Source organism: Rutidosis leptorrhynchoides, chromosome 1 (genome assembly GCF_046630445.1).
Source record: "Rutidosis leptorrhynchoides isolate AG116_Rl617_1_P2 chromosome 1, CSIRO_AGI_Rlap_v1, whole genome shotgun sequence".
Classification (NCBI taxonomy): Eukaryota; Viridiplantae; Streptophyta; class Magnoliopsida; order Asterales; family Asteraceae; genus Rutidosis; species Rutidosis leptorrhynchoides.
Genome location: NC_092333.1, coordinates 341177600 through 341188982, shown reverse-complemented (window position 1 = coordinate 341188982; position 11383 = coordinate 341177600). Strand labels below are relative to the sequence as shown.

The following is an 11383-nucleotide window of genomic DNA, read 5'->3' as shown; positions in this document are numbered from 1 at the left end:
TTCTCCATTTTATCAGTTTCCCTTATTGGTAAGAAGTGTGCGGACTTAGTGAGACGATCCATGATAACCCAAATAGTATCGTGACCTCCCACCATTCTCGGCAGTTTCGTAATGAAGTTCATGGAAATTCCTTCCCTCTTCCACTGGGGAATCTCTGGTTGAACTAATAATCCTGATGGCTTCTGATGCTCAGCCTTGACATTAGCGCAAGTCAAGCACTTCTCGACATAGGTAGCAATGTCAGCCTTCAAATTTGGCCACCAATAAAATGCCTTCAAATCTTGGTACATCTTATCTGATCCCGGATGAATTGAGTATCTCGACTTGTGTGCTTCCTCCAACACTAGTTCTCTCAATCCACCAAACTTTGGTACCCAAATTCGGTTAGCAAAGTACCGTGTTCCGTCCTCCTTGATGTCAAACTTCTTATCCATCCCTTTGAGAAATTCAACATCAACATTCTCCTGTTTCATGGCTTCTTGTTGTGCTTCGCGGATTTGTGAGGTGAGATTCGTACGGACAACTATGTTAAGCGCTTTAACCCTAAGAGGTTTCTCTCGTTCCTTTCTGCTCAAGGCATCTGCCACAACGTTCGCCTTGCCCAGATGGTATTGAAGTTCGCAGGTATAATCGTTAAGTAGTTCCATCCAACGTCTTTGTCTCATGTTGAGTTGCTTCTGATCGAATATGTGCTGTAAACTCTTATGGTCGGTGAAGATAGTGAACTTAGTTCCAAACATGTAGTGTCTCCACATTTTAAGTGCAAAGACAACAGCTCCTAACTCAAGGTCGTGCGTAGTGTAGTTTTGCTCGTGAATCTTTAACTGACGTGATCCATAAGCAATAACTTTGTTTCATTGCATAAGCACGCAACCCATTCCTTGACGTGAGGCATCACAACAAACAACAAAATCTTCACTTCCCTCGGGTAGAGACAATACTGGTGCAGTTGTTAACTTCTCCTTCAACAACTGAAATGCAGTCTCTTGCGGTTCTGACCACTCAAACTTCTTGGCCTTATGAGTCAATGCGGTTAATGTTCGGGCGATCTTAGAGAATCCTTCAATGAATCTCCGGTAGCAACCAGCTAGACCCAAAAATTTCCTAATCTGCATTGGCGTCTTTGGAGTTTCCCAATTCTTAACCGACTCAATCTTTGCTGGATCGACCTGTATTCCATTGGCCCCTACAACATGGCCAAGAAATTGTACTTCTGGTAACCAAAAGTCACACTTAGAGAACTTTGCATACAACTGCTCTTCTCTAAGCATAGTCAATATCGAACGTAGATGCTGCTCGTGCTCTTCTCTGTTCTTGGAGTACACCAATATATCATCAATAAATACAATGATGAATTTATCTAGGTATGGCTTACACACACGGTTCATGAGGTCCATGAACACTGCCGGTGCGTTCGTCAAACCAAACGACATCACTGTAAACTCATAATGTCCATAACGTGTTCTAAACGCTGTCTTCGGGACATCAGCTTCTTTGACTCTCAATTGATGATACCCGGATCTCAAATCAATCTTCGAATAACAACTGGATCCCTGCAACTGATCAAATAAGTCATCAACCCTCGGTAGCGGATACCGATTCTTGACTGTCAGCTTGTTCAATTCTCTGTAGTCGATACACAATCTCATTGACCCATCCTTCTTCTTAACAAACAGGACCGGAGCTCCCCAAGGCGAAGAACTCGGTCGAATAAATCCCTGGTCTAATAACTCTTGCAATTGACTAGACAACTCTTGAAGCTCTGGGGTGCAAGTCTGTACGGTGCGCGAGCCACCGGTGCCGCTCCTGGCACTAAGTCTATTTGAAACTCAATTTCTCGATGCGGTGGTAGACCAGGTAATTCCTCTGGAAAAACTTCAAGAAATTCCTTAACTATAGGAACGAATTCAGGTCTCCTTTCTTCTGGTACAATTTGGCTTACATGAGCCAAGAACGCGATACATCCCTTTCTCACATACTTCTGGACTTTCAAGCAGTTAATGAGATGTAATTGTGAGCCATTCTTTTCACCATAAATCATCATAGGTTCACCGTCAGCAATAGGAATACGAATAGCCTTTAGGTTACAGACCACCTCGACTTTGTTATCAGCTAACCAGTCCATTCCAACCACAAGATCAAAACTTCCCAGTTTAATAGGTATCACATTAATGCTAAAGGGCTTACTTTCTAACGTCAAAGTACAATCACGATAAATCTTATCAGCTCTCATCAAGTTACCATTCCCTAGTTCTATGGAATACACGTTATCTAGGGGAGAAACAGGTTTCTTAACATTATGAACAATATCCATAGATATAAAACTTCTATCGGCGCCAGTATCAAACAAAACATAAACAGGTTGATCATCAAGTGAAAACGTACCCGTGACTAGCTTTAGATCATCACGAGCTTCCGCAGAATTGATGTTGAACGCCCTTCCTCGAGCATTCCCATTGTTGTTCTTAGGACAGTCCTTCTTGAAATGACCCGGCTGTCCACAACCATAACAGTTCTTACCACCATTAGCATTGTTCGCGTTGCTTGCAGTGCTGTTGTTGTTGGTGTTGCCGTTGAGATTAACCTTGCAATCTTTTGACAAATGACCAAACTTCTTACACTTGGTGTAAACCAGCACTTTGCATTCCCCATGATGGTGCTTTCCGCATCTTCCACACAGTGGTAGTTTTCCCTTGTAACTCGTGTTGGATGAAGATCCCTTCTCAAAGTTACGGGGCATCCCTTGCCTCTCACCTCGGTTCTGTGCAAGACTACCAACTATGTTCTCACTTCGTTTCCTTTTCCCATTAACTTCATTTCCTGTAACAGGCACCTCTTTTCCTTCTGATCGTCTAACTTGCTTCATCCTGTTTATCACCATGTTGATGACTCCGAGTATTGTCTTTGGTTGATGGGAAAGGACAAAACCAAACACTTCCATCGGCAATCCCGACATGTACCTCTCGATTGCTCTTTCCGTTGATGAGACCAAATATGGGTAAAGCAACGATAGCTCCCGAAATCAATTAGTGTAACTAGCAATGTCAGTTCCAATGACCCTTAAGTTCAGAAGTTCATTTTCCCACCTTATCCGCTCTCGTCTGGGACAGTATTTCTCAATCGTGCAATCAAAACCTGCAGCTAATAGAGCTTCCGTCACACGCTGGTTAACGAGTTCTTCCACTTGAGCCTCGAGCATTTCCGTAGTAAACATGGTCTCCTTCTACACAAACGATACATCGAGGTAAGATCAATGAAAAACAGAGTTACTAAAAATATACTAGCAACGAGTGTTGAGGACTAGTAAATAATAGTACGAAAAGATTCGCTAGTAGTGAGAAGTAGTGTAAGTAGTGATAGTAGTGTTAGTAGTAACACTAGTGGTAGTAGTAGGGGTACTAGTGTCATGTAGTGATAGTAGTGATAGTAGTAACACTAAGTAGTAACATTAATGGCAATAGTAGTAGTATAACATAACACAAGTATTATGATCATACAAAGTTACTAAATATAGAATATTACCGCATGCAATAGAAGATAATAGTTACTAATAGCATAATCCACCATTAATATAAATAAAATCCGAAAGTGATAAACCAAATTTCAAAGTAGTAAACCAAACAATAAACATAATGTGCTAATAGCCCGATTTATAACACTCGGTAAGTCTTATATAAAGAAAGTATGGCGGATGAAAAAGGAAAAGAAGCTCATGGTCAACGACCCTTCACTTCCTCTTCTGTCGGGTACGGAAGGCAGGTCCATCATTCCTCGGCCTATTAAGTTCCGCCTCTAACGCAGCAACCCTGGCAGTTAAGGTTGCTACAAATCTCGCCATCTCAACGAACCTCGTCTCAGCCTCGTACGTATAATTATTTATACCCGTGACTCTTTCCTCCATTCTCTCAAGATCATCGGGGTGCGGATATGTCCTAGCAATATCGCTCAAGGCGTTAACACAATCAACAATATCCCTGTTACGGTTAGTATGAACCAAATCCAATGCATAAAGGTTCACGGGATGGTTAGGTATCCGATGCGGAGCAGGTACTGGTGCTGGCGCTGGAGCTGGAGCATTCACCTCAGCCACACTGGAGTCGCTGTCACTGCTTCATGAATCATGTGACATCTAACTCATAGTACAAGAACACAAACGAAACAGATTAGTTAAGTAAATAACGTTAGTCACAAAGTACTCATGTAATGACTAAGTCCCGGTCGTAGTCTAGACTCATCAAGATGTCCTAATGACCAAAGTAGACACACTAATGCAAGTCCTAGTTTTCCTACGAACCGTTAGCTCTGATACCAACTATAACACCCCGCCAAATTACCATCTGACGGCGTGTTAATTTCGGTCCCATAGTTAACAGTTACGCCCTCTATATGAGACGTTTAAAGCAATCACATTTAATTTTATTTAAAAATATTTACTTTCAAAAACATAAGTCAATAATCCCAAAATAGAAACACTGTTGTGACCGTAACCACAAGCCAACAGTATTTAAACAGTTATAAAAGTTTTAAATGCAAAAGTAAATAATGTTCTTTAAAATCAAATGCTGACTCCACGGCCAGTCATGCAGCAAACACAGCGGAAGCATACCTCTTAAGGACCTGAGAATAACAACACGCAAAAACAGGTCAACAAATAATGTTGGTGAATCTACAGGTTTTAAGTAATGTAACAGTATCTGAAGAAAAACAGTTGTCAGAAAAATAGTTTGATTTCCTTGACCACGAGATTCTATCGCTTGCATAAACCGAGCACCTGAATACTAGCAATGACCCGAGTATAGATGCCACTACACCCGGATTTACCTCCTAAAATGTTATACACCTGTACGAGTGTATCTAATGTTCAAAATAAATGCATCACTGCTTTTATAGTGGGTGAGGTTGTCAACCTAACGGATCTGTCCATCTAAATTGTGCTTACACCGATGGTATTAAAAGTATTCAAGCTAGAGGCTTTGTGTACAAACTCAGTATGCATATGTGTAGTACTCATGTCAATATAAAAGTAATTGAAAACGTAAATGTAACAGCGTGTATTCTCATCCCTGAAAACATGTAAAAAGCGGGACTGTAGACTCACCTTTGAATAAGCTCGGAATGAAAGACAAATGACTTGTACGGTTTTGACCCGAGTAATGTAACCTAAGTATACATATGTAGGTTGGTCAATATATGTATCTTAAATAACTGTGGTTTCATAGTGTACGTTGTCTTATTGCTCGACTCGACGCGTTTCAAAGTAAAAGTCAACTATATCATGCAAGTCAAACAAAGTCAACCGAAGTCAAACCGAAAGTCAAACTTGGTCAAAGTAGTCAACTAAAGTCAACATCAGTAAGTTCATGTCAAATATTGGTCAATATGTCAAACCTAAGTCAAACAATACGTTTTCGGTCATGAATGATCATTTTCACAATTTTAGTTTATCGTCATGCACAAAATTTATGAACACATAGCATACTTAGCACATTATCTCATAGTACAAAATTCGAGTACATATGACAAACTACAGATCATAATTACACTTAAAATAGATTCCAAAAAGTCTGGCCAGGGACTCATATGACAATTAAAAGTCAGGAATCAGAAGGGATACATTTGGGGTTTGCCAAGTCATTTTCTGACCGCGCACTGATTTCATTTTGGCTATAACCGGAGTTAGGAACATGCAATTGATACAAGACCAGTGGCCATAGTTCAAGGACAAATCAAAGTAACACATATAAAAATCTAGCAACTTTTGTTTAGCCAATTTGTACAGTTTATTCGTGCAAGTTGATCATTCTGTTTTCAGCTCAAATCAGAATTCACATAAAGTATGGCTCTATTGTGCACAATGCATAAGATTTCAGAGATTGACATAAACTAACAATAAGTCACATATCATGTTAAGTTTCATTTTCCAGAAGAATACAAGCTCAAACAATACACAATATTCACAAAGTACAAAATCGTGTGGAATTTACAGATTCGATTCTCATTTAGTTAGTCACATTCGCATACGATTATCCGAAGATCTAGATACAATTAGCCTATGATATCCACATGAAAGATGAAGTAATTTTTGTCTACTTTTCAAATATTCAAAGCTTTAATCACAGAAGTTAATACATTTTATCATACAAGGTTATTTTCATGCAAGTGCTGTATAAAACTACATTTACACTAATTCTAGCATATCTCAGGCTATACATAAGCAAACGACGTGATATCCTAGTCTAACTTGAGTGTTTTTAAATTATATTTCCAGTGGTATAAGTCTCACATTCCAATTCATTTTCTATCAATACCAGATTTCTGATCAAGCAACAAAAACACAACGATAATTCAAATCGACATAACTTAATCATACGGAAATGAAATCAAGCGAATCCAAAGCCTAAACTCAATAGTTTTTCGTAAGGAATATGATTATATCATATTTATTAACATTTGAAAAACTTAATTTTTCTGATCAAACAAATACAAATTCGTTTTTAAACCCTAGCGCATCAAACAATCAAAATAACGATTACAATCAACACGTACGCGTATAGACCTGAGCAATTGACAACATAACTATGAAACTTTATAAAAATCAGATTTTTAAGAATTAGGGTTTATGCAATTATACCTTTGATCGCGAAAAGAATTATATCAACGCGTAGAGGAGATCGGGAATTACAACTTTCGTGTTCAAGGTTTTATCAAAAAGTGAAAATTTAATGGTGGTAGTGGTGATGGTGGTCGATGGCCTCAGAGGGAGGGAGAGGATCGACTGGTGCAGCTTTTGTGTGAGGGTTTTATCTAAATTAGGTTTAACCTTCTAATTTATACCAAGCCATAAATACACAATTAACACATAAGTCCCTAAAGTTACAAAAATTAAAATAAAAGGGGGTAGGGAGGGGGGTTCGGCCGTATGGGGCCCACATGGGGTTCCCGGGCTCTCTTTTTGAAATCTCGTGTAATCGTGGTCCGTTTTAAGTGCCGTTTAATCGTACCGAAGGCCCGGAACGCTAACCCGATTGTCAAACGCAACCAATTGTCTAATTTGTTAAAAACCCAATAAATTAAATATTTTAAAAAGTTAATAATTAATAAAATTAATTATTAAAATAAACCCGAGCGTTTCGTTGCTCAAAAAGCTTTTATCAAAATCGTATCGTTTTTATCGTATTTCATTATCCGAAATATTTATTTGAATTAATATCAACCCATGTCAATTATTAAAACCCTCCGAAGATCAAGTACGCATTTAATGCACGTAAACGCATAAAAGTTAAATAATCGCCGTTAAATAAACTAACGGAAGGTTAACGGAAGTAACGGAATTTTCAGGGTTGTTACAATGGAGGAGTTTGTTGACTCGTATGCGGTTTTTCAACCATATAGAAGTTCTGATCATAGTCCAGACATTTTGAAAATTCCTTCACTTATTGCTCGTCGGCCAAAACCTTTCAAGTTTTGTAACTTCACCACTGATCATGCTGATTTTAAAGATATTGTGAGACTAGGTTGGGCATTAAATGTGCATGGGTGCCGCATGTATCAGGTGGTTAAGAAATTACGTGTGTTGAAGAAACCTTTTCGTAAGTTAGCTTGGAAGAATGGGAACCTGCATGAAAGGGTCAGGTTATTGCAAAACCAACTTGATGTTGCTCAAACAAATCTTGATCGTGACCCTAACTCACCTGCTCTTCGTACTATGGAGAGTGATCTTCTTAAGGAATATAATGCTGTTCTTTTAGAAGAGGAAAAGTTTCTAAAGCAAAATCAAAGTTAGAATGGCTCAGAGCGGGTGACAGTTACTCCAAGTTTTTTCATAGTGTGGTGAAAGTCCGTGCTCATCGTGCGCGTATTCATGCTATAACGGATTCTGGTGGGAAGCTAATAGAAGGTACTGAGGTTATAGACCAATTCGTGAAGCACTATGAGATGTTTTTGGGAACCTCGACTCCTGTTGGGGGTATTCAACAGCCGCATTTGCTTTTCACGAATACGGTTTCTCAGTCGAAAGCAAGTGACATGATCAGGAACGTTACATGTGATGAAGTTAAAAAGGCTGTTTTTTATATTGGGAGCGATAAATCGCCTGGCTCGGATGGTTACTCATCCGATTTCTTTAAGAAGTCATGGGATATTATCGGGGAAGAGGTTACCGGGGCTGTGATTGATTTTTTCAATAATGGGAAGCTTCTTTCTGAGATAAATCATACGATTATAGCCTTACTACCCAAGGTTGAATCGCCAAGTAAAGTCACTGATTATAGACCGATATCATGCTGTAATGTGCTCTATAAATGCATTAGTAAAATTATTACCAATCGTATTAAGGGTAACTTGGATGATGTAGTTAGTATTAACCAATCGGCATTTATTCCGGGAAGGCGTATCTCAGATAATATCTTAATTACTCAGGAACTAATGAAGAATTATCATAGAGCGACTGGCCCGTCTAGATGTGCGTTTAAGGTGGACATTCAAAAAGCCTATGATACGGTGGATTGGAATTTTCTTCATAATATTTTGATACACTTTGGTTATCCGGAAGCCATGGTTAGATGGATCATGAGTTGTGTGACATCCACCTCGTTCTCTTTATCAATTAATGGTGAATTACATGGTCATTTTAAGGGTAAGAGGGGCTTAAGACAAGGGGACTCTATGTTCCCGTACTTGTTTACCCTCGTTATGGAGGTCTTAACTTTGATGCTTCAAAGACATGTTCGTGATTCAGGGACGTTTAAGTTTCACCCTAAATGTGAAAAGATGAATATTGTTAATGTTTGTTTTGCAGATGATTTATTTCTCTTTTCTCATGCTAATACAAGTTCGGTTAGAGTTATTGCTGCAGCCTTAGATGAATTAAACACTGCTCGGGCTTAACTCCAAGTCTTGCGAAGAGCACAGCCTTTTTTGCTAATGTTGCTCAACCTATAAAGGAAGCTATTCTCAATGTTCTACCTTTTGATGAAGGTAAACTCCCGATTAGATACCTTGGAGTTCCGCTGGTCTCTTCGAGTTTATTGCACCGGGATTGTAAACACCTGGTTGATCGTGTGAATAGTAAACTCAATGATTGGAAGAACAAATTCTTATCGTTTGCTGGACGTATTCAATTGATTATTTCTGTTATTACCTCCATGCAAGTTTACTGGCATTCGGTATTTGTTATTTCAAATGCGATAATTTCTGAAATTGAAGCTATGATGTGTGGCTTCCTTTGGTGTCAGGGTGAGTTTAAACGTGGCAAAGCAAAGGTGAAATGGGCTACGGTATGCTTACCCAAGGAAGAAGGCGGTCTTAGTATCAAAAGGCTAAAGGATTGGAATAAGGCTCTTATGACCACTCATATTTGGCGTCTGCTCACGGATAAGAAATCTCTATGGGTGCGGTGGATCCATGAATATCGTTTGAGAGGTCGGAGTGTTTGGGAGATGCCTATTGTAGCGGATGTGAGTGTTAGTTGGAGGAAACTTATGGCTATGAGACCTTCTGTCCGAGGTCATTTTATTCATCAAGTAGGAAACGGTGATCTTACGTCTGCGTGGCATGATACGTGGACGGATGTTGGCCCCCTTGATTCGTTTATTTCGAACAGAACAATTCACAATGCGGGTTTTAATTCTTCATCCACTGTTAGGGACATCATTGATAGTAATGGTTGGACTTGGCCGAATGATTGGTTTACAAAGTTTCCTTTGCTTCAATTCATCCATACTCCTGTGTTACGTAACCGTAGTGATGTGATTAAATGGAAGAACTTTGATGGTGACCTTCAAGATTTACAGTAAGTTCTGCATGGCACGTATTGCGAAATCGAGCGGATAAGGTCCCTTGGTACTCCTTAGTCTGGTATGCCCAATGCATACCTCGACATGCTTTTATGGCGTGGCTCTTAATGGGCGAAAAGTTGAAAACACAAGACAAACTAAATGCATGGGATATCAATGCTGGATTAGCGACTGTCTGTTCTTTCTTTTACACTACCGCAGATAGCCATGAGCATCTATTCTTTCTCTGTCCATATGCGATGCAGGTTTGGAGGTTTGCTAAGGGGTTTATTGATATCCCTTCTACTGGAAGTACGTGGAAAGATGTTGTTCAGGATTTTAGTCATGTTATTCACAGAAAGACTATGAATGCGATTGTGGCTAAACTTTTGTTTGGAGCTTCGGTTTACTACATTTGGCAGGAGCGGAATGCAAGACTATTTTCAAGGAAGTCTCGGTCTCCTAAGGATGTTTGCGATTTGATTTACTCCACTGTTCGTTTAAAGATTATGGCTATTAGATGGAAGGATTCAAGTCGAGTTCGTAACATGAAGATTGTTTGGAAGGTGTCGTAAGGTGTTTGTTTCTTGTTTTTCGGTTGTCGTATACTGTTTAAGTATTCGACTTGGTTTGTTTTGTTAGCTGTGTGTGCTGGTTGTTCAATTTAGAGGCATGTCTCTTTTCTGATTTTGATCTTTCTTGTTATATTTATGATATTAATATATTTACCGGGTATAACCCATTACCCAAAAAAACTTATCATATGAAATTTGTTACATGTATGTTAAGTGTTCATTTTGTTACTTAATATTAAAGTTCGTAATTATATCCTACTCATTATTTCGTGTACAATAATAACTTTAACATAGAACTATAGACTTGAGCTATATTTGTTTTATGTCAAGTTTTGTTTCTATGATCGTCAAACATGGGATAATCACGCAACGAAATTGAAAGATTTCTTCAAGCTCTCTCGGTTCTCGGTTGATTTGCAAGCATCTACCTACGCAAGTTGTTGACTCAACTATCTTTTTTAGACTGGTTTAGATGTTTCAGTTATCTATTAATTTACATTTGAAAGTGGTGACTACTTCTATTTACTACATACTCAAGTTTGTTTACTAAACATAATTATAGTTTCTTCCACTTTAATATATTTTCTTAGTTTATTCTATTTTATCACTTGCATTTTCATTCAACGACTAATACTATTTGTGTATCTGATTGTCAAGGTACTATTAACTCAACGATTTTAGCATTGACATTCATTTAATATCTGTAACATATTATTCAACTGTTTCTTTTAAGAAAAACCCGTGATTTCACGGGTCTTTTCACTGGTATATATATAAATAACTAATACTAATAGTGGTGAGACTTTCACTATTCATCATGGCACAAGCGTAAATACCCCCAACTTTGGGGGTATTTTGGTAAACATGTCTTTAACCTTTTTTTTTAAAAGAAAAAAAACCTTTTTTCCCATCACTTTTTTTAACAACTTTCTTAACTTCATTTCCCCCCTTTTTCTTTTCACTCTTTTAAACATTTAGCTACTCGAGCATCAACCGTTTAGTGGTGAGACTTTCACTCTTCACCATGACACAAGC

At 38.6% G+C, this 11383-nt stretch overlaps 1 protein-coding gene across 1 annotated transcript; it reads left to right on the top strand.

Annotated features, from left to right (window-relative positions):
* Nucleotides 1-9886: 9886 nt before the first annotated feature.
* On the top strand, nt 9887-10348 carry LOC139899627 (uncharacterized). Its single transcript, XM_071882468.1, has one exon. It carries the CDS (start codon nt 9887-9889, stop codon nt 10346-10348), a length of 462 nt encoding a protein of 153 aa, XP_071738569.1.
* Nucleotides 10349-11383: the final 1035 nt, after the last annotated feature.

Bases quoted from the DNA above. Each gene is read 5' to 3' on its own strand.
- LOC139899627 (XM_071882468.1), top strand. From the start codon at position 9,887: ATGGCGTGGCTCTTAATGGGCGAAAAGTTGAAAACACAAGACAAACTA.